Here is a 23,621-nt window from a genome sequence, read left to right on the forward strand (position 1 = left end):
AAGTCCGTGAGACTCTTATCTCCAATAAACCACTAGAAAACTGGAAGTGGCGCTGTGGCTCAAGCGGTACAGCGCTCACCATGAGCTGAAGAGCTGAGGGACAGCCCCCAAGCCCATAGTTCAAGCCCCACGACTGGCCAAAAACAATTAATATTATCATTAAGTAGTTATACAAGGGAGTTGCCATTTAATAAAGCAGTTATATAAATACAACATATCTTGATCCGTCACCCTTTTCAATATTTTCACCCATCCCTCTTCTACTCAGACCTTCTTTCCCTTTTCTTAATTTTGTGGGATGTACATTGGATTCTTGTCTACATTGTCCTAGTCTTCTTCTCATCATTTGTCTACCCTTTTCCCCTCAACCCCATTGACTCCTTTTGAGCACCCACTTCTTGTTATTGCATGTTGCTGAAGTTTGATTTTGGCTTTCTAAGGATTTATGCTATTTGGATCTCATTTGAATCTACCATATTTCAGTATACATTTGTATACAGTATACTTTGTATACACTTGCATACTACCCAATATATAGTTTGTAAGCTAAATCTAATTTCTTCATATAAGGGAAAACATGGATCCTTTATCTTTCTGGGCCTGACTTACTTCACTTAACATTTTTTTCCCAAGTCTTTCCATTTCTTTGCATTCTATATGAATGGTATTGTATCATTCTTTCTAATGGATGAGTACCCATTGTGTATATATACAACATTTTCTTGATCTAGTCCATTGAGGAGCATCTGGGCTGATTCCATACTTTCACCATAGTGAATAGTGTTGTAATAAACATCACTTTCCAAATGGATTAAAGATTTCAATGTAAGACCTGATACCATGAAACTATTACAGGAAAGAATAGGGGGAACATTAGGGTTCCTGGGCAGAGGTAGAGACTATTTGAGTAAAGATCTAGAAGCACAACAAATCAAAGAAAAAGACTTGATAGATGGCACTGTGTCAAACTAAAAAGTTTCTGCACAGCAAAGGACATACGCAACAAGCTAAAAAGCCTACATATAGAATGGGAGATTTTTGTGAGCTATATGGCAGACAATGGACTAATACCCCCAAAATAGTCATCCCTCGCTAATCACGGTTCACATAGTGCTGCTTCACTACACCGTGGAGTTTTGTTGTTGTTGTTGTTGTTGTTTTATTGTTTTGCTGGTCCAGGGGCTTCAATTCAGAGCCTAGACTCCCACTTGAGCCATAGCAACACTTCTGGCTTTTTCTGAGTAGTTTATTGGAGATAAGAGTCTAAGGATTTTCCTGTCTGATGCTCAGATTTCAGCCTCCTGAGTAGCTAGGATTACAGGCATGAGCCACCAGCACCTAGCTCCTTTATCTTTTTACCACTAGATTCTACATGTGGGGGAGAACATGCAGTATTTGTCTTTCTTAGTCCAATTTAATATGCTTAATATGATGTTTTTCAGTTCCATTCATCTTGAAAATGATATAATTTGCGCTGGTAGCTTATGCCTGTGATCCTAGCTACTCAGGAGGCTGAGATCTGAGGATTGTGGTTCAAATCCAGCCCAGCCCGAGTAGGAAAGTCCATGAGACTCTTATCTCCAATAAACTACTCAGAAAACTGGAAATGGTGCTGTGGTACAAGTGGTAGAGTGCTAACCTTGAGCTCAAGAGCTGAGGGACAGTGCCCAGGCCCAAAGTTCAATCCCCATGACTGAAAAAAAGAAAAGAACATAATATTCATTTTTCTTTAGGGCTGAAAAATACTCTATTGTGTATATGTGCCACATTTTCTTTGTCGATTCATCACCTAAGCTGATTCCATAGCCAAATTAAGTAAATTTTTATTACTCTGTTCACAAGTTCACAGATTCTATTTTCGTTCTCATCTAGTTCATTATTTAGCCCATCTTACTAGTTTTTTTTTTTTTTTGGGGGGGGGGGTCCGGTCATGGGGCCTGAACTCTGGGCCTGGGCGCTGTCCCTCAGCTCTTCAGCTCAAGTCTAGCACTCTACCACTTGAGCCACAGCGCCACTTCCGGCTTTTTTCTTTTTGCTTATGTGGTGCTGAGGAATCGAACCCAGGGCCTCAGGCATGCAAGGCAAGCGCTCTACCACTGAGCCACCTTCCCAGCCCCATCTTACTAGTTTTTTAATTGAGATTATTATATTTTTCAGATCTATAATTTTCCATATGCTTTTAAAAGTTATAATTATTTCCTGAAGTTTTTTATGGTTTCAGATAAACATAATTGCTTTGTGAGGGTCTTTTTATGATGGCTGCTTTAAAGTCCTTCTCAGATCTTGATTCATCTTGTATTAGTGTGATTTGATTATCTTTCCTCATTTGAGTTGTGATTTTTCTTGTTCTATTATCACGAGTGATTTCTATTGTACTAGAATTCTTTGATATTATGTTTGGAGACTCAAATATTTTCTGTGTGCCACTACTGGGGCTTGAACTCAGGGCCTGGGTTATGTAACTTAGCTTTTTTTTTTGCTTAAGGCTTATGCTGTACCTCTGGAGCCACAGCTCCACTTCTGGATTTTTGATGATTAATTGGAGATAAAAGAGAAATGTACTCATCACCTTGCTCATGTAATTGTAACCCCTCTGTATGGTGTTTTCACAATAAAAACCTTATCTAAAAAATAAAAAAGAGTCTCACAGCTGTGCACTGGTTGCTCATGCTTGTAATCCTAGCTACTCAGAGGTTGAGATCTGAGGATCAGGGTTCAAAGCCAGCTTGGGCAGGAAAGTCTAGTAAAGTCCGTGAAACTCTTATCTCCAATAAACTACTCAGAAAGCCATAAGTGGCACTGTCTCTCAAGTGGTTGTGGCTCAAGTGTTAGAGTACTAGCTTTGAGCTGAAGAGCTGAGATACAACACCCAGGTCCAGAGTTCAAGCCCCAGGACTGACAAAAATAAAAGAGTCTCACAGACTTTCCTGTCTGGGCTGGCTTCAAACCACAGTCCTCAGATCTCAATCTCCTAAGTATCTGGAATTACAGGCTTGAGCCACCAGTACCTGGCTAAGACTCAAATATACTTAAATCTTTTTTAGCTTTATCCATTTCTGCTTAGTTTTCTCGCTCTGGTTTATCTTATACTTGGTCTCTGCTGGTGCTACCTATAGAGTTAAAAGTGTTTCCTGATGCTGGCAAATATTGTTAGATGGGGGATAAGGGATGCTGATGTCCTTTATATCTGTCACTGCTGGTTCTTCTAGCGTATATGAATACTTACTTGGCCACTGCCAAGAAGAATGCTAGGAGTTTTGAGGTCTATATAACTCTGCCACTGGGTAGATGACCAGTAAGTACATAATGGCCTAGATTGCTATCTTCTCTTTGGCGAAGAAGGATCAGGAGATTCTTGGCTTGTATCTTTTCATGCTTCTTAGTGGAGCCCTAGTACTTTCCTAGGTCTGAGAGGTTTTGTGCTGTCAGGTGAAAACTTGTAGATGCTGGCCCTTAGTCATTGTCTGCTGCTAAATTAAGGGCTAGGAAATAATAGGCCTGCTGGCATCCCCTATATGAATGCCAACCCCCCCCCCCCTTGCTGTTGTCTGGTGATGAATGAGGATTTATCAATCTGCTTCGGGTTCCTTGTTACTCTTATGGTAAAATCAACCCTATACCTATTGCTTAGCTGTGGTAGGTGGGATTGCCACTCTTTTTTTTTGGGGGGGGAGGGGTTCCGGTTGTGGGGCCTGAACTCTGGACCTGGGCGCTGTCCCTCAGCTCTTCAGCTCAAGGCTTAGTGCTCTACCACTTGGGCCACAGCACCACTTCCGGCTTTTTTCTTTTTGCTTATGTGGTGCTGCGGAATTGAACCCAGGGCCTCATGTATGCAAGGCAAGCGCTCTACCACTGAGCCACCTTCTCAGCCCCAGCCACTCTTAATCTGCTGATTGACCTCACTGCTGCTGTTTTGTCTAAGGGGTGGTTTGAATCAGGTTATTCTTTCTGTGTGCACATCAGGCCTATTAGCCCAGCTTTCATTGTAGTTATCACCCCAAGTTTGCAACACTTTGTTGCAAAAGTTATTGCCTGTAGTTTGTGTGAGTTCTTTCTATTGCACAAATTGTTGCTAGTACAGAGAAATTTTGCTAACTGCTGTTACCCATGGAAGGTATGGGGTGATGAGGCCCACCTGTTTCTACTGTTGCTAGTGGACAGGACTGAAGAGGGATTGAAATAATCAAGGGAGGTAGAAAAATATAACTAGAATCATAGTGCATGGAAGAGCCCAACTCATGCAGAGGAGCTCCAATGTGCTATGGCTTCAAGCTACAGAATCAGTCTTGACCAACTCACAGCAGATTTGTTGTCTTGTTTCAAGGAATCTAACCTTTTAGAGAATGAGGATCCATCATACAGGGTTTAACTGGGTAGGAAAATGACTTTTGTTAGTTTTCACCCAAAGTCTCTTTTTGTTGCCACCAGTAGCACTGCTTACATGATGGGGTCAGTAATTTTTTAAAATTATTTTCCAACACGATTGATATTTGCCTTTTTAGTGGAAAATGAGTCATTGGCTTATCTGCTTGGAATGGCACTATAGTAAGTAGTAGTTTTATATTCATGACTGTAAGTTCAATAATAATGCTTGTTAAGACAACAGAAACAAAAGAATGTTAAGTGTTAAATTTATTAAGTGGTATGGGGTGGCTCATGCCTGTGATCCTAGCTACTCAGGAGACTGAGATCTGAGGATCACAGTTCAAAGCCAGCCCAAGCAGGAAAGTCTATGAGACTCTTATCTCTATAATTAAACACACACACACACACACACACACATACACACACACACACACACACACACACACACCTCAACACCAAAAACCAGAAGAGCTGTGGCTATAGTGGCAGACCAACATCCTCAGGCAGAAAAGCTCAGGGACAGTGCCCGGGTCCTGAGTTAAATCCTCAGCACTAGCACAAAAAAGTGGTAATTGATTTAATATAAAATCTTAATGAAGCAAGGTGCCAGTGGCTCATGCCTGTAATCCTAGCTTCTCAGGAGGCTGAGATCTGAGGATCGCAGTTCAGAGCCAGCCAGGGCAGGAAAGTCCGTGAGACTCTTACCTCCAATAAACCACTAGAAAACCGGAAGTGGCGCTGTGGCTCAAGCGGTAGAGCGCTCACCTTGAGTTGAAGAGCGCAGGGACAGCGTCCAAGCCCAGAGTTCAGGCCCCACGACCAACCAAAAAAAAACCTTTTTTTTTTCCTTTTTTTTGGGGGGGGGGGGAGGTCCAGTCGTGGGGCCTGAACTCGGCCTGGGCACTGTCCCTCAGCTCTTCAGCTCAAGGCGAGTACTCTACCACTTGAGCCACAGTGCCACTTTTGGCTTTTTTCTTTTTGCTTATGTGGTGCTGAGGAATCGAACCCAGGGCCTCAGGCATGCAAGGCAAGTGCTCTACCACTGAGCCACCTTCCCAGTCACCCCCAAATCTTAATGAATAAGATGTACTTGATGAAATAATGTCAATAATTTGATTGGTATAGACAATAACAAGAGACATTCTACTTGATTTGCAAGATAAACTAAAATATGAAATGTAGCAATCATGCTTTCTGAAATTGTATCTTTAGCTTGAATTTTGCCATTATCATAACACACTTTATTTCTATACTATTTGCAGCCTATATCCCAACCAGCTGGAGCTGAGCAAGTAGCTATTCAAAAACCAGATGTAGTTCGAAGGTAAGTATTATCAAATTAGTACCATGAAAACAATGAGGGTATGTTCAATCATATGCAGTAATTAGATAATTAATATAGCTTAGCAAGAGAAGCATTGTATTCTTGTTTTAGTGTATAAGTTTAATAAAAATGGGAGGAATTATTTTTACTCTTTTTGTGTTTATAGCAATCATACAGTGTGAAAGTATTGAATATTTTATTGTGTTTATTAGAATTTTAGTACCATTTATTTCTATTATTTAGTATTAGTGTGCTGTTTTTTAAAAAGCTTAAGAGAAATAAGAAAAATATAATTAGAGTAAAATTCCAAAAATCTCAAGATATAAGTTATAATTAGATATATAATTATAATTACTTGATAGTTATAAACTATTTTTCTATATGTTGTATATATTGGATAATTTGTGTTCTTCTATCTTCAAGTTCACTGATTTCTGTGTCCTGATTTATTCTAATGTTTTGCCCATTCATTGACTTTTATTTCTGTAGTTGTATGTTTAGTTCTTTTTGGTACCAGTCCTGGCCTGGGTACTGTCTCTGAGCTTTTTTGCTCCAGGTTAGTGCTCTACTACTTGAACCACAGTTCTGCTTCCAACTTTTTTGTGGTTAATTAGAAATAAGAGTCTCTGAGACTTTCCTGCCCCAGCTGGCTTTGAACCACAATTCTCAGATCTCAGCCTTCTAAATGGCTAGTATTACAGGCATGAGCCTGGCACTGGGCCATTAGGTTCTTTTTCTAATATTTTCTTTTTTCCATTGATTTTGTTTTTGTCATGTGTTTTTAATTTTTTTGTTATCTTGAAGTACTTGTACAGAGTTTCAATTAAACATGTCAGTTTATGAGTATAATGCATCTTAATCTATGCTACCCCTTTCATAATTCTTCCCCATCTTTTCCAGCCCTACCCATACCCTAATTGTCATGTATTTTCTTTATATTTGTAATTACTCATTGAATCATTAGAAGGTGTATAATTTTGTAATACATTGCAAAAATCATAAGGAACCTCAATGAAAGCTGTTGATCAATAGAGGACTTCCCAAGACTATGTCAGTAGGTTTCAATGCTCTGTTTTCATAGTTGCAAATGATCTATTTGGATCATATTGAACCTCTGTAATCTTTGTTATCCCAACATACTCCCACTTGAACTCACACACCATAGAACGTATTTTTCCCACTCCTTATGCTCTTATTGATCAACAGCTTTCAATTGAGGTTCCTTATGATTTTTGCAGTGTATTACAAAATCATACATCTTCTATCTTTTTCCCCTCTTCCTTCCTTTGTGCCCTTCCCCTCCTAAGTCATCCCTTAGATTCATGTGCTGTTTATCTTTTTATATATGTATATGTATTCACATATATAGTCAATGAATATGTATGTCTTCTAGGTCTAGCTCTTACCTGTGATCTGAAAACATAATTTGGTTTTTGTGGTCTTGGTTTATCTCACTCAATGTGACGTCCCCCCGTACCATCTATTTTTCTGCAAATGATATGATATCACTTTTCTTTTTGATTATGTAATATTCCATAGTGTGTGCTTATGTTGAGTGTATGTGGCTTCTCACCCAAGTCTGGCACTGTGCCACTTGAGCCATAACCTTACTTCTGGCTTTTTGCTGGTTAATTGGAGGTAAGACTCTCTTAATAGTCTCTTAGATTTGTCTCTCCAAACTGCCTTGAAACCATACTCCTGCATAGCTAGAATTACAGCCATAAACCATGAGGCACTTGGTAGTATATCCCCCATTTTGAGTGAGAAGTTTTTGTTTTAGAATTGTTTTTTTGTTTGTTTGTTTGATCATGGGGCTTGAACTCTAGGCCTGGAAGCTGTCCCTCAGCTCTTTAGCTCAAGGCAAGTGCTCTACCACTTGACCCACAGCACCACTTCCAGTTTTCTGAGTAGTTTATTGGAGATAAGAGTCCCAGGAACTTTCCTGCCCGGGCTGGATTTGAACTACAATCCTCAGATCTCAGCCTCCTGAGTAGCTAGGATTGATTACAGGTGTGAGCCACCTGTGCCCAGCTTATTTTAGAAGTTTTATTTGAACATATTGGTAAAATGACATCCAAACAAATAAGATAAAATTTATTAAGAGCATCCTCTAATAAAAGGCTCTACAATTGGTCTATCACTGATAACATTTTTCTTTCATTCCTATTATTGTTAAGAAAATGTAGCAAAATATACACTATAATCTCAATTTTTTCAGAACTTGAAAAACTGCTTTGTTGAAATATAATTTGCATATCCTACAACACACCATTTAACTATGATTCAGTGGCATTTAGAACATTCACAGAGTTATACAATCATAACATTTTTATTCATAAATTTGTGTTTATTGTTAGAAAGATACTAATATATATGCTAAAGAAAACTCATTCTGTTATATTAGTTGAATACTTGTATTCAAATACAATTTTAATATGACTGGAAACGTAATTTTTTTTTTTTGGGGGGGGGGTCCGGTCGTGGGGCCTGAACTCTGGGCCTGGGCACTGTCCCTCAGCTCTTCAGCTCAAGGCTAGCGCTCTACCACTTGAGCCACAGCACCACTTCTGGATTTTTTCTTTTTGCTTATGTGGTGCTGAGGAATCGAACCCAGGGCCTCATGCATGCAAGGCAACCGCTCTACCACTGAGCCACCTTCCCAGCCCCTTATTTTTTATTTTTTATTGTAAAGATAATTGTACAGAGGGGTTACAGTTACATGAGTAAGGTAATGAGTACATTTCCTATCGAGCATTGTTACTTCCTGCTTTGTTTTTCCACTACCATTCCTTCCCTTCCACCATCCCCAAATTCATAACTTTTTAAACTACATTGTTCCAAGTGGAGATTTGGCTCAAGTGGTAGGTTGTCAACCTTGAACAGAAAAAGATAAGCAAGAGCTCCTGGGTTTAAGCCCCAGTCTAATTATTATTTATAATTACAAAATGTATTGTAGTATTTATTGACTTTCCTTAAACTCATTATTTAGGACTTCTAATTGTAAGGTTTGGGTTGGGTTTTTTATTTTAAAAATTTTATTGACTGTATCAGAATGAATCACTTTTTAAAAATTACTAGCTCAAATCAAGATGTGGCAACTATGAAGGAAAATACCAATAACCCTGATAACTCAACCGGAAATGGCAAACAGGACCGGATCAAACAGAGAAGAGCTTCTTGTCCACGACCAGAAAAGGGGACTAAATTTCAGCTTATTGTCCTCCAGGTCAGTGGATGAATGTGGTTTGGTTAGAGTGCACTTACAGTGTAATGCCATGCATGTAAGTATAAAATATTATGAAACCAGCGCTGGGAAGGTGGTTCAGTGATAGAGTGCTTGCCTTGCATGCATGATGCCCTGGGTTCGATTCCTCAGCACCACATAAGCAGAAAAAGCTGGAAGTGGTGCTGTGGCTAAAGTGGTAGAGTGCTAGCCTTGAGCTGAAGAGCTGAGGGACAGCACCCAGGCCCAGAGTTCAGGCCCCATGACCAACCAAAAAGGAAAAAAGATATTATGAAACCATCTGCAAAGCATCTTTTCAGCCATTAAAGATTTCTGATAAGAGTATCATATATTAATTGTTAAATATGTGGAATATAGGAGAAATGGAAGAAAATAAAAAATTGTTTTTAACTCCCTCTCATAGCTCCTGCTAATATTTTAATTTGTTTTCATCTCTTTTTTTCTGTATGGGTACATAGTGTTTTATATTAAGATTGTAATCCCACTAGTAATAGTAGCAAAAATGTATTGACTTATTTTGTAGTAGGGACTCTACAGATGTTACACACACACATATATATATATTTTTCTTTTTCTTTTCCTTTTTTTTTTTTTTTTTTTTTTTGGTTGGTTGTGGGGCTTGAAACTCTGGGTCTGGATGCTGTTCCTGGGCTCTTCAGCTCAAGGCAAGAACTCTACCACATAAGCCACTTCCAGCTTTCTGATGGTTAATTGGAGATAAGAGTCTCACAGACTTTCCTGCCTGAGCTGTCTTTGAACTTGGGTCCTCAGCCTCCTGAGTAGCTTAGATTATAGGCGTGAGCCATCAGCCACTGGCTGTATTCATTTCTGTTATATAACCTTTCAAAACCCCTGTACAATAGGCTATAATATACTCATCTTTAATAATGAGCATGTTGAGGATTAAGGAGGTAAAGCAATTTTCCTGAAGTCATCCAAGTAGCAAGTGTTAAAGTCAGAGCTGATTCCAGATCAGACTTTGTTTTTTGTTGTTTTTTGTTTTTTGTTTTTGGGTCGTGGGGCCTGAACTCTGGGCCTGGGCGCTGTCCCTCAGCTCTTCAGCTCAAGGCTAGCACTCTACCACTTGAGCCACAGCGCCACTTCCGGCTTTTTTCTTTTTTTAAATTTAATTTAATTTAATTTTATTTTGTGAACATACTGTACAGAGGGGTTACAATTACATGGGCAGGATAATGTGTACATTTCTTATCAAGCATTGCAGCCTCCTCCTTTGTTTACCCTTCACATCCCTTCCCAGCCTCCCCCACCACCCCCCTCTTTTTTTTTTTTCTTATGTGGTGCTGAGGAATTGAACTCAGGGCCTCATGCATGCAAGGCAAGTGCTCTACCACTGAGCCACCTTCCCAGCCCCCCAGATCAGACTATAAATGAATCATTCCTTCTGTCCTTTTTCATTTAGATTTAGATTTATTCTTTCTGCTAGTCTTTTCTTCCTCCTCCTCCTCCTTCACCTCTTCCTTCTCTTCCTTTTCTTTTTCCTTTTCCTCCTGTCTCTTCATTCTCCCTCCTCCTCTCTATTTTCTATTCTCTCAGCTATTCTTTTATCTCTAACAACTTAGAACACAGATCTGTGTATCTTCCCCTAGGTATTTGCTTAGGATAGATACCCAAAGTAGAATTGGTATGTGTATGAAAATTTGGGGGCTAGAGGCATAGTCAGTGATAGAGTAGATATTTACCATATACAAGGTCCTAGGTTTAGTCTCCAGAACCTTAACTAAAATTAGGATGATTTTGAAAGTTTCCAATTACATGTTGCTAGAGTAACAGATTTTTGCAAACAAATGACTGAATTTAGGTATTACATTGCAGATAGACATAGTGACTTTTGGTATTTTTGCTTTATATTAAAAAACGTATATACAAGTTTCATTTTCTTTCCCATTGAATCACAGTTTTATCTTTTACTCAGTAATGTGTGTTTGTCAGATTTGTCATAGAATGGCTGTTTTGATGGTGTTTCACCAAGGGAAAATGGAATTTTCTTACATTCTGAAATATTTCAATAATTTTTCATATGTATTGTATATAGCCTTATCTATATAGTCCCTGTGTAATTTACGAAAAGAAGACATTGACTCTTAAACTGGTAAAAATATATGTATTTAGGTGTCAACTTCTGGAGACAATATGGTGGAGTGTCAGTTAGAGACACACAACAGCAAAATGGTTACCTTCAAGTTTGATGTTGATGGTGATGCACCAGAGGATATTGCAGACTATATGGTAAGTGTAGTACAACAAAATTATTTTCTCTTTATTTTTCTCTGTCTCTTTTTCTCCCTAATTCTTCACTTATTTAGAATTATCTCTTTTTAAAGGATGCAATTAGTTTTTAAAATCTGTACAGAGCTAAATTGTTGATGATCAGAGATTAGTCACTGTATCTTCTCTGCTTTCTGTATATTCATCTGGAGAAATATGAGAGGATTTTATTCTAGATCAATGTCTGTTCATCCTTAGCTCTATGATATATATCTGATGAGTTTAGAAAAAACAATTTGTTGCATGTGCTTTAATTGAATCCGTATCTTTAAAGGTGAAACCTAAGTATCAATAGTTTGCAAAGGTACCCTGGCAATTCTAATGTGTTAGTCACTGATCTAATGTCTTGCATCTAAGTGTTCAGGTTATGTTCCTTAGTATATTTTTAGTCCTTTAGATATTCTTTGAATTTTTAAACTTAAGTTAATATTTTTGGGGGGAGAGCCAGTCCTGGGGCTTGAACTCAGGGCCTGGGCACTGTTCCTGAGCTTTTGTGCTCAAGGATAGCACTCTATCACTTGAGGCTCAGTGCACTTCCAGCTTTTTGGTGGTTAATTGGAGATAAGTGTCACAGATTTTTTTACCTGGGCCGGTTTCCAACTGAGATCCTCAGATCTCTGCCTCCTAGCTACGATTATGGGCTTAAGCCACTAGCGCCCAGCTTTAAGTTAGTATATTTTCAGATTTTTCATGGGGATGGGACTAGGGTGGCAAATACAATACATAATGCTTTTGTATATGCATTTGTGGCTAAAGTAGAAGTAAATGATTTAAAAGTCAGTAGTTTTGTCAGTTTTGTTTCTAGTTTAATATATTATGTTCTAAAATGTGTCTATTTCATTTCATCCACGGTTAGCCTGAATGAAGATCTGTGGCCATTTGTTGTCTTTGGAGATGTTTCATTTTTGACTTGTGATTTAAAGCTTTTAGGATTGGACATTCTAAGGACTTTTTTGGCCAGCCCTGGGGCTTGAACTCAGGGCCTGAGCACTGTCTTGGAGCTTTTGTGCTCAAGGCTAGCTCTACTGTTTGAGCCACAACTCCACTTTGGGATTTTGGGTTTTTAGGGGAGTGGTTAACTAGAATAAGAGTTTCACAGACTTTCCTGCCTAGGCTGGCTTTGAACCACGACCATCAGATTTTAGCTTCCTTAGTAGCTAGAATTACAGCTGTAAGATCCCGGTGACCAGCTGGACATCCTACTTTTAAATATCACCTCAGTTACATTCTCAATTAACAGATTTATATAGCTCCAATATTTTGGAGTATATTGTCTTTTTTCTCTAATAGGTAGTTTCAATCTGAAAAATATCAGTGACTACCCAGGCATAGGGAGCTCACACCTATAATCCTAGCTATTCATGAGGCTGAGATCTGAGTAGAGTGCTTTGTTAACAGCCTGGGAAGGACATTCTGAGACTCTTATCTCCAATTAACAACAAAAATCTGGGAATGAAGCTGTGGCTCAAGTGGCACTGGCCTTGAGCATAAAAGCTCAGGGACAGAACCCAGGCCCAGAGTTCAAGCCCTAGGATTGGCAGGAAAAAAAATGTATGGCTTCAAAACAGTATAATTCAATGTACTATGTAGCATTGGTCATATTTATTATTTTACTAATCTCTTGAAACAATTAGGTTTATACTCAGTTTTATTTTCTTTTTTTAACCATTAACACAGTATTATAATTTTGAAGAAATAATTCATTTTTGTGAATAAACTGACTATTTTGGGGCAGGTTGAAGATAACTTTGTGCTGGAAAATGAGAAAGAAAAATTTGTAGAAGAATTGAGAGTTATAGTAGGTCAAGCTCAAGAGATCCTTCATGTCCATTCTGCTGCAGAAAAGGCTGCTGGTGTTGACTCTGTTACCTTGGAATCCAATAATAACCAAGTAAGACCAATTGTTTAGCAAGTAGGTCTTTTTTGGATATATAGCCTGGACATCTTTATTTATCTATTCATTTTTTAATTTAGACAGGATCATCTGAACAAGTACAGATAAATTCTGCATCTACTCAAACCAGCAGTGAGTATATTTAATAAAATTTACCATTGGGCTTTTGAAACATGGCATTTGGAAACTTTATATACTTTGACTGAGAAAGATATTAGCCAATAAAGTGATTTGACTAGTTGGGATTTTCCCGTACATTAAAAAAGGACTGCTAACTCAGAGATAAAAATCCAAAGTGCTAGTTCTTTATATGATGAATTTACTTCTCAGTTGTTATATGATATGTTGCCAGAAAGCAGACACAATACTGATGACATTTAATAGCCTAAACTTAACTGGTAAGTTGTTTATTCTGATATGAGATATAAGTTTCTTAACTAAAACCGTTATGATCTAAGTTTGGCTCTTTTGGTTTTGGGGTGTTTTTTTTTCTGAGTGATTGTGGGGCTTGAACTCACAGCCTAGATGCTATCCCTAAACCTCCTTGTGTTCAAGGCTAGCACTCTACCACTTGAGCCATGGTGCCACTTCAAGTTTTTGAGTGGTTAATTGGAAATAAGAGTCTCATGAGAACTGCCCCATGAGACTCAAAGCGCAGGCTGGCTTTGAACTGCAACCCTCAGATCTCAGCCTCCTAAATAGCTAGGATGACACACAGGAGCCACTGACAACTTGCTAGAAAGTTTTGTATTTTAATAGTCATTTATGTCTTGATTCTCTCCTCTGATGATATACTTCAGCTCTGATCATTAACAGTTGTTTTTTATAAATCAGATAATAAGGTAAATGTTCAGACTAAAGCTAGAGTTCTGTTTTCTTTTTTAACAATTTTATCTGAGAAGTTGGCTCAGCGGTAGAGTGCTCGTCTCACATGCATGAGGCCCTGGGTTTGATTCCTCAGCACCACATAAACAGAAAAAGCTGGAAGTGGCACTGTGGCTCAAGTGGTAGAGCACCAGCCTTACGTTGAAGAGCTCAGGGACAGTGCCCAGACCTAGAGCTCAAGCCCCATGACAAAAAAAAAATGCATAGGCATTGACTTTGCCTTTCTAAGGAGTTACACTACTTGAGTTCGCCTTTGAATTTGCCATATTTCAGTTAATACATTTGTAACCACTTGCATACCACAAGTATGTGGTATGCAACTTGTAAGTTTAAAGACCAATTCTAGCTTCCACACATAAGGGATATCATGCAACCTTTTTCTTGCTGTGTCTGACTTAATATAATTCACTTAATATAATTTTTTCCAAGTGAAGATGAATGAAGAGGAGAAGGGGTGGAGAATGCTATCAAGAGTTTTATGTATAGACTACAAAATTAAGAAAAGTAAAGGTCAGGAGGAGATGGATGAGAATGTTGAAAGGGTTAACACTGATCAAGATGCATTTTATTCATAAACTGCTTTGTTAAGTGGCAACTCCTTTGTACAACTACTTGAAGATAATTAAAAAAAAAAAAGAATGGGTGGGATGCTGGGTGCCTGTGGCTCACGCCTATAATCCTAGCTACTCTTGAGGCTGAGATCTGAGGATCAGGATTCAAAGCCAGAGATTCAAAGCCAGACAGGGTAGGAAACTCTGAAATTGTTATCTCCAATTAACTACCAAATGAAAAACTAGAAGTGGAGCTGTGGCTCAAGTAGTTGAGTTCTAGCCTTGAGTAAAAATGTAGGCTTGAGCAAGAAGAGCTTACAGACAGTGCCTGAGCCATGGGTTCAAGCCCCATGACCAGCACCAAAAGAAATTGTTTTAAAGTTGTGGGAAAGGGGTGGAAGCAACAACAACTACAAGAACAACAACAAAAGTGTGGGAGTAATTGAACCAGATAATATCCTGAAATTTGATTCAACTCTTTTAAGATGCCATGGGTTTTTGTTGTCTTACTCTTTTTTCCCCCCAGTCCTGGGGCTTGAACTCAGGCCTGGGTGTTGTCCCTGAGCCACTTTGTGCTCAAGGCTAGCACTCTACCACTTGAGCCATGACTCCACTTCTGGCTTTTTCTGAGTATTTTATTGGAGATAAGAGTATCACAGATTTTCCTGCTGGGGCTGGCTTGAAACCATCATCTCCCAGCCAGCTGAGTAGCTAGAATTGTAGGCATGAGCTATTGGGCCCGGCTTTTACTTTATTTTTATATTATCATACAGTAAAATTGACTTTTTTCTTTGGTTGAAAAATGCTGCAAATATTAATTCCTTTATAAATTTATACCACCATAATTACTACTTAAGGACCACCATAATCAGAATGCAGAAAATAAGTTTTAGTGGGAAACATGCATTTCCATTAATTGAAAATTAGTGCCTTGGTTGTATATACTATTAATACGTATCTAGTGTTTACATCTTCAGACTGTTTTTCAGGATTGGAAAATCTGTTTTTAATATTTATAATTATCTTAGCACAGTTTGAAATAGAGATATAACATAAATTGGCTTTTTAACCTGGTTTCCTTAGTCAGTGAACAAATTGACCATTGCTAGAATAATACTTTTTTTGTTGATCATAGGCCTTGAACTCATGGCCTGGATACTATTCTTGAACTCTTTTTGTTCAAGACTAGCACTCTACCATTTTGCACCACAGCTCCACTTCCAGTTTTCAGGTGATTAATTGGAGATAAAAGTCTCTTGGACTTTCCTTGCCCAGACTGGCTTTGAACCACGATCCTCAGATCACAGCCTCCTGAATAGCTAGGATTAAAGGCATGAGCCACCAGTGCTGGGCAGGATATTAATTTTTTGCTAATTCTTTCTACAGATGAATCTGCTCCTCAATCATCCCCAGTTGGTCGATGGCGATTCTGTATCAATCAAACAATAAGAAACCGTGAGGCCCAGTCTCCTCCTTCTCTCCAGCCTTCCGTGGCTATGGTTGCTGGGCTATATCCATTTCCTAGTACGTTTTTATTCTTAGCCAGGTTTGTCCAGAGTTGGAAGATATGGATGTAAAATTTATACCATATTTTTTTATGACAGTCCTATGGCTTAAACTCAGAGTCTGGGTACTATCCTGAGCTTTTTTGCTCAAGGCTAGTGCTTTACTATTTGAGCCATAGCTCCAATTCTAGCTTTTTTGGTGCTTAACTGGAAATGAGCATTTCATGGACCTTCCTGCCCAGGATGGCTTTGAGCTATGATCCTTGGATGCCAGCCTCCTGAGTATATGGGATTACAGCATGAACCACCATATTTTTTTATTGATATTATAAAGGTGATGTACAGAGAGGTTAAGTTACATACATCAGGTAAAGAGTACATTTCTTTCTTGACAATGTCATCCCTTCCCTTCTCTTCCCTTGCTTTCTCCCAGTTGTTCCCCTCACATCCCCACTCATAAATTGTATAGTTGATTTTCAACATAGTGTTCAGTAAGTACCATTGCTGCATTTGTTTACCCTTTGTCTCTCCATTTCTCTGTCTACCCTTGCAATCCCAATGAAACATAAATGAACAAACAGAACAAAAAGAAAACAAAAGCACTAAAAAAATCTTGTTTTCATTTGCTGGAGTTCATTTTATGTCATATTTTTAGCTTGTTTAATGTTTATGATAGTTTTCATAGGAATTTTAATGACAATATTAATATACACGGTCAGTAGTATTTATTGAATACTTATGAAGATAGAAAAATGCTTTTTCTTGACTAGATATTGTGTTTTGTTGTTTCTTTTTTTTTATTGTGAAAATACCATACAGAGGGGTTACAATTACATGGGCAAGGTAATGAGTACATTTCTTATCAAGCATTGTTGCCTCCTCCTTTGTTTCCCCTTCCCATCCCTTCCTATCTCTCCCCCCCCCACCTTTTTGTTGTTTTGTTTTTGTTTTTGGTTAGTTGTGGGGCTTGAATGCAGGGCCTGGGCACTGTTCTGGAGTTCTTTTGCGCAAGGCTAGTGCTCTACCACTTTGAGCCACAGTGCCACTTCCAGTTTTTGAGTAGTTAATTGGAGATAAGAGTCTCACAGGGACTTTTCTACCGGGGCTGGCTTCGAACTGTGATATTCAGTGCTCAGCCCTCCTGAGTAGCTAGGATTAAAGGTGTGAGTCCCAGTGCCCAGCTTACTGTGATGTTTTGAGTCTTATTTATAAGTATATTCTCATACTGACTTTTATTTATATCTAGCTTTCCCTGTCTTTTTTAGTTTGGGGACTAGTCCATTTCATTCATCAGTACATACTTACCTATTCTATTCCTTTGTTATTATTCCAGGTTCAAGAAACACAAGTAATAAGGAAATATCAAAGGATACACTGTACTCTACAGAAAGTCATTCATTCCAGCATGCAATTTTCACCTCCAATTTACATCACAAGGATGTGGTTGATGGTAAGATTTCTGAATGTGCTAGTGTCGAAATTGAGCAGCCATCTATGCTTTACCCAGGAGAAGATAACAGGCAGATAATAGCACCAACTCCTAGTAGTCCCAATTATTCTGCTACTTCGGTGTGTGCAGTTCCACTTGAATGTAAGGGACTCATCAGCCAAGCAGGCATGTTCATACCTGTGTGTCCATGTCAACCAACTGCCAACCAGCCTGATGTGCTCATGTCTCATCCTGGTGAATCAACTCCGGTTGCTGGTAATACTCTTCCAACTTTGGCATTTGTGTCTGATCGAACACCTCAGTCCTTATCAGTACAGCAGCCAACTATGGATGCAGAGTTTATTTCCCAAGAAGGAGAAGCAACAGTGAACATTGATACAAGTTCTCCTAAGGCTGTCATTCCCACTCAGACCCCTGGCCTTGAACCAACTACTCTTCTACCCACTGCTGTCCTGGAATCAGATGGGGAAAGACCTCCAAAAATGGAGTTTGCAGACAACCGAATCAAAACACTGGATGAAAAATTAAGAAACTTGCTCTATCAGGAGCACAGCATCTCTAGTGTCTATCCAGAGAGTCAGAAGGATACCCAAAGCATCGACTCTCCATTTTCTTCCTCTGCTGAAGAAACACTATCTTGTCCAATGCCAGAAGTCATTGCTATCAGTCATTGTGGAATTCAAGATAGCCCTGCACAATCCCCTGTCTTGCAACAGACAGTCCCTAAGATTCTGTCCAATGCGGCTGCAAGTCAGCCTGCTAATATATCAGTGTTCAAAAGGGACCTGAATGTGATTACTTCTGTACCAAGTGAATTGTGTTTACATGTAAGTATCATTCTTTTTTATCCTTATTCTCCACTTAAGATTTTTAAGGAAATACCTTTTTTTTTTGGTTGGTCATGGGGCTTGAACTCTGGGTGTAGGCACTGTCCCTCAGCTCTCCAGCTCAAGGCTTAGGTTCTACCACTTGAGCCACAGCACCACTTCTGGGTGGTTTATTGGAGATAAGAAACTCACAGACTTTTCTGCCTGGGCTGGCTTCAAACCACAATCCTCAGATCTTAGCCTCCTGAGTAGATATAGGATTATAGGCATGAGCCACCAGCACCTGGATTCTATTTGTATTAATAACAGAAAAGAAATTGATTTATAGATTGTATAGGGGATAGATAGATTTCTATTTAAGAGGAAACTGTTTCTTCATGAATATTTTATAGTACTAATTTAATCATATCTTGGGGAATTTAACTTACTTCAACAAAAAGAAAGTAAAAATCATATATAGTCCTATGACTTCCCCCCCCCTCCCCACAGATAATGCAAGTCACAGATAAAGAAGAGGCCATAAGTAGGAGGATCATAATCTGAGGCCTGCTCAGGCAAAAATGTGAAGCGCTACCTGAAAATTTAAATCTTAATATCTATTTCTCTGAAGTCCTTTTTTTTTGGGGGGGGGGTCCGGTTGTGGGGCCTGAACTCTGGGCCTGGGCGCTGTCCCTCAGCTCTTCAGCTCAAGGCTAGTGCTCTACCACTTGAGCCACAGTGCCACTTCAGGCTTTTTCTTTCTTTTTGCTTATGTGGTGCTGAGGAATCAAACCCAGGGCCTCATGCATACAAGGCAAGCGCTCTACCACTGAGCCACCTTCTCAGCCCCTTCTCTGAAGTCCTTGAGATTAGAAGTGTTTTGAATTGTGGAGCCTTTCAAATTTTAGAATATTTGTAAATACATAATGAGATATCTTATGGACTGGACTCAAATCTAAACATAAAATTCTTTTATGTTTTATTGACTTATGCAGAGAGCCCGAGGGGCAGTTTATGTTTTTAGTGAACTTAGGTTTTAATTGCAACCACATTACTTGAGGCCATATGTGGAATTTTCTACTTGTGCCATTATGTTAGTTTCAGATTCTAGATATTCAAATTAGGGATGTTCTCCCTTTTCTCCCCTTCCCCTATAATGTATGTACCTTAATCTCCCTTTTTTAATTTTTATTTTATTGCCAGTCCTGGGGCTTGAACTGAGGGCTCTAGGCACTGTCCCTGAGCTTTTTTTGCTCAAGGCTAGTACTGTACCACTTGAGCCACAGCACCACTTCCGGCTTTTTCTGTTTATGTGGTGCTGAGGAATCAAACCCAAGACTTCACGCATGCTAGTCAAGCACTATACCACTAAGCTACCTTCCCAGCTCTCTTTCTTATTTTTCTTGCTGAGGATTGAACTCCATGTCTCATGCAAGCATTCTACTACTAAGCAATCCTTCAAAACAATTTCCCTTTTCTATCTCTTCAAATTATAAGTATAACCTCTAGTAATTTGATGCTTAATCCTTCTTGACATTTCTTTTGGGGAGTACAGTACTGGAGTTTGAACTCAAGGCCACTAACTCACTAGGTCGGCACTCTACCACTTGAGCCTCACCTTTACCCTCTATTGCTTTAGATTCAATTTTTCAGGTAGCGCTTCACATTTTTGCCTGAGCAGGTCAGATTATGATCCTCTTACCTATGGCTTTTTGTTTATCTGTGATGACACATATGCATGACCACATTAGGATTACTGATTAAGATTAGGTTTTATTAACTTTTTTGTTGGACTGGCCTCAAGATGTGATCCTTCTGATTACCTCCCAAGTAGCTGGGATTCTACATGTGAACCACTGCATCTAGATTTTTGTTAAGCTTATATAGATCTATTTCCATACATAGCGCAATCTTCATTTCAAAAAATTGTGCTAAAGCTGGGCACCGGTGGCTCACGCCTGTAATCCTAGCTACTCAGGAGACTGAGATCTGAGGATCACGGTTCAAAGCCAGCCCTAGCAGGAAAGTCCATGAGACTCTTATCTCTAATAAATCACTAGAAAACTGGAAATGGTGCTTGGTTCAAGCGGTAGAGCGCTCACCTTGAGCTGAAGAGCTAAGGGACAGCACCCAGGCCCAGAGTTCAAGCCTCACACAGACAAAAAAAGTCACAAACTGATGGAAGTGGAGCTGTGGCTCAAGTGGTAGAGCGCTCGCCTTGAGCTGAAGAGCTAAGGGACAGCACCCAGGCCCAGAGTTCAAGCCCTACAACTGACAAAAAAAAAAATTGTACTATATGCATATTGGTCTTCAAGTTATTCTTTTTACAGTATGTCATGGACATCTTTTTCTATTTGTTATTTTAGTAGTTTACAAAGGGTTTTGGGTTTTTTTGGTTGGTTGTGGGGTTTGAACTCTGGGCTTGGGCACTGTCCCTGTGCTCTTCAGCTCAAGGCTAATGCTCTACCACTTGAGCTACAGCACCACTTCTGGTTTTCTGGTAGTTTATTGGAGATGAGTCTCACGGACTTTCCTGTCTGGGCTGGCTTTGAACCGCGATCCTCAGATCTCAGCCTCCTGAGTAGCTAAGATTACAGGCATGAGCCACTGGGCACCTGGCTACAAAGGGGTTATAATTCCACAAATCAGATCATGAGTACAATGCATCTTGATCAGTGTCACCCCTTCCATTGTTCTTCATCTTTCCCTATCTCACCTATACCCTCAAGTTATGGACATCTTTTAAAATGTTCACCACTGTATTTCTTTGTCCTTGTTATTGTGGAAAGAATATATACTTGTGTATAAATTGAAAAATATAATATCCCTAAACTTAAAGACATTTTGCTAAATATATCTAGATGTAGTTTTCATTTTAATATTGTATGCATCAGCATAATTCTTTGTATATTTTTATATAGAAATCAATTCATGTTATTTTTGTTGTTGTTGGTCATGGGGATTGAACTCTGGGTCCTGGGTGTTGTCCCTGAGATCTTCAGCTCAAGGCTAGCACTCTGCCACTTGAGCCACAGCACCACTTCCAGTTTTCTGATGGTTAATTGGAGGTAATAGTCTCAGGGACTTTCTTGCCCAGGCTTGCTTTGAACTGCTATCCTCAGATCTCAGCCTTCTTAGTAGCTAGGATTACAGGCATGAGCCACCAGCACCCGGCTTGATTCATGTTATAGTTATCTAATATACTTCTTTAAATACGTATGCTATTCTGTTTTTTCTAATAATTAATGGGTATCAAAAAATAATTAATGGGTATCTATTCACTTTATTTGACACCTATATTATTATTCTCTGACTAGATAATCAAAAATTGAAATTTTAGAACCAGTATATATGCTTAAAACCAATGCAGAATGAGAACAAATTTAAAGTAGCTGTTACGTTACTCCCTCCCACTCTAAACACTGTTAAGGTTCTGGTTCTAAATTTTGCAGTCATTGCTACTAGTAACTTGTCAGTAATATATTAACTAGTCCATTTCTTGATTTAGTAATCTGTATGTAGTACCTATTGGCTAGTTGCTATAGAGGATAAAGAAATTATTTTTATTTTCCCTATTTGTCTTCCCTATATAACTTTCAACTTTTGTCTACCAATTACTGGGGTCACAGGTAGGTACTACCACACCTAGTGAGAAAAAAGCTTTTAGAAGAAAGCTATTCTTATGATGACCGATCAGTTCTCTAATCCATTTGTCCATAAATGCATTAATCTATTCAGTACAGTGGAGCCCTCATGATCTAATCATCTCTTAAAGGTTCTACCTGTTTCTCCTTCTCAGTACTTCACAAGGAGAATTAAATTTCAACAAAGTTTGATATAGACATTCAAATTACAATTTTGGTTTCTCATGGCTAGTACAGAAAAATAAAACTTGGTAGCACTAGTCAATGAGCAGAAGTATCAGGTACCCAGTTGAGTCCTGGTGTCAGACTGGCAGGTACCTAGTTGAGTCCTGGTGTCAGACTAGGGGAAGAAAAAGACAAGAAATCAAACTGATTTTTTTTTTTGCCTGTCATGGCGCTTGAACTCAGGGCCTGGGCACTGCTTCTGAGCTTCTTTTGCTCAAGGCTAGCACTCTACCACTTGACCCACAGCCCTACTTCAGGCTTTTTTCTATTTATGTGGTACTGAGGAATCAAACCCAGGGCTTCATGCATGCTAGGCAAGCACTCTACCACTGAGCCATATTTCCAACCCACTCAAACTGATTTGTATGGGCTGTGGTTCAGTTCTTCAGGGATTTTTGGTGCCAGTGCTTGGGCTTGAATTCAGGGTCTGGGTGCTGTTTCTGAGCTTCTTTCGATCAAGGCTAGCATTCTACCACTTTAGCTATAATTCCACTCCAGCTTTTTGATAGTTTATTATAGGTCATCTCATGGACTTTCCTGTCCAGGCTGGCATCAAAGCATAATCCTCAGATCTCAGCCTCCTGAGTAGCTAGGAATACAGTTGTAAGCCATTAGTGTCTGGCTGTTCTTCAGTTTTCCTGAGTTTATCACTAATAGTTTTTATTGTTCGATATTCGCTATATAAACTACTTGGTTATCTGTAACTAGGCATAGTCTTAATTCATTTCCTATTTTTCTTATCTTTTAATTTTTCCATATAATCATTTTCACCTCTTTATCCTTCTGAAACTTTTATACAGGGAAAATTGAATATGTTTTTTATGCCAGTCCTGGGACTTGAACTCAAGGCCTAGGTACTGTCCCTGAGCTTTTTTGCTCTAGGTTAGTGCTCTATTCCTTGAGCCACAGCTCCAGTTCCCAAAAATTTTTGATGGTTAATTGGAAATAAGAATCCTATGGACTTTCCTGCCTAGGCTGGCTTTGAATCACAATCCTCAGACATCAGCTTACTGAGTAGCTAGGATTACAGGTGTAAGCCACTGGTGCCCAGCTGAATGGCTCAGTTTATATTGTATTTGCAAGCTCCTATTCAGTCACTTTTACATAAATAATTATTTTTAAAATTTATATTAACTTTAGTTCATTTGTTATCTTATGATGCAGTGTCAACAATGGAGATATATTTTGATTATTGTTAAACTTTTTATTTTCTGGACATCATAGAGGATGCTTGAACAAATCTAGATGGTATCACAATATACAGTAAGGCTGTCTGATATAACTTATTGTTCCTAGGCTACAAATCTATATAGCATGCCACTGTCTAAAATCTATAGGCAACTCTATTTGTGCACCTAAAAGTAGGAAAGGGTACGGTCAAAATACTAGTCAACAGGAATTTTTCTGCTACCATTATAATCTTTTTTGTGTCTGTTGTGGGG

The 23,621-nt window shown here is 39.0% G+C and overlaps 1 protein-coding gene across 3 annotated transcripts in view; it reads left to right on the forward strand.

Moving 5' to 3' along the window:
- The window catches only part of Wnk3 (WNK lysine deficient protein kinase 3), a 150,433-nt gene that overhangs the window by 85,099 nt on the left and 41,713 nt on the right, over positions 1-23,621 (forward strand). For all 3 annotated transcript variants that reach the window (XM_070040399.1, XM_070040401.1, XM_070040400.1), the window contains exons 11-17: positions 5,628-5,689; positions 8,768-8,915; positions 11,064-11,180; positions 12,955-13,110; positions 13,194-13,245; positions 15,936-16,073; positions 17,388-18,331. In XM_070040399.1, coding sequence (XP_069896500.1) covers positions 5,628-5,689; positions 8,768-8,915; positions 11,064-11,180; positions 12,955-13,110; positions 13,194-13,245; positions 15,936-16,073; positions 17,388-18,331 — 1,617 coding nt within the window. The remainder of the gene's footprint in view (positions 1-5,627; positions 5,690-8,767; positions 8,916-11,063; positions 11,181-12,954; positions 13,111-13,193; positions 13,246-15,935; positions 16,074-17,387; positions 18,332-23,621) is intronic.

This window comes from Dipodomys merriami, unplaced genomic scaffold (assembly GCF_024711535.1).
Source record: "Dipodomys merriami isolate MVZ:Mamm:240054 unplaced genomic scaffold, mDipMer1.0.p SCAF_3, whole genome shotgun sequence".
Lineage (NCBI taxonomy): Eukaryota > Metazoa > Chordata > Mammalia > Rodentia > Heteromyidae > Dipodomys > Dipodomys merriami.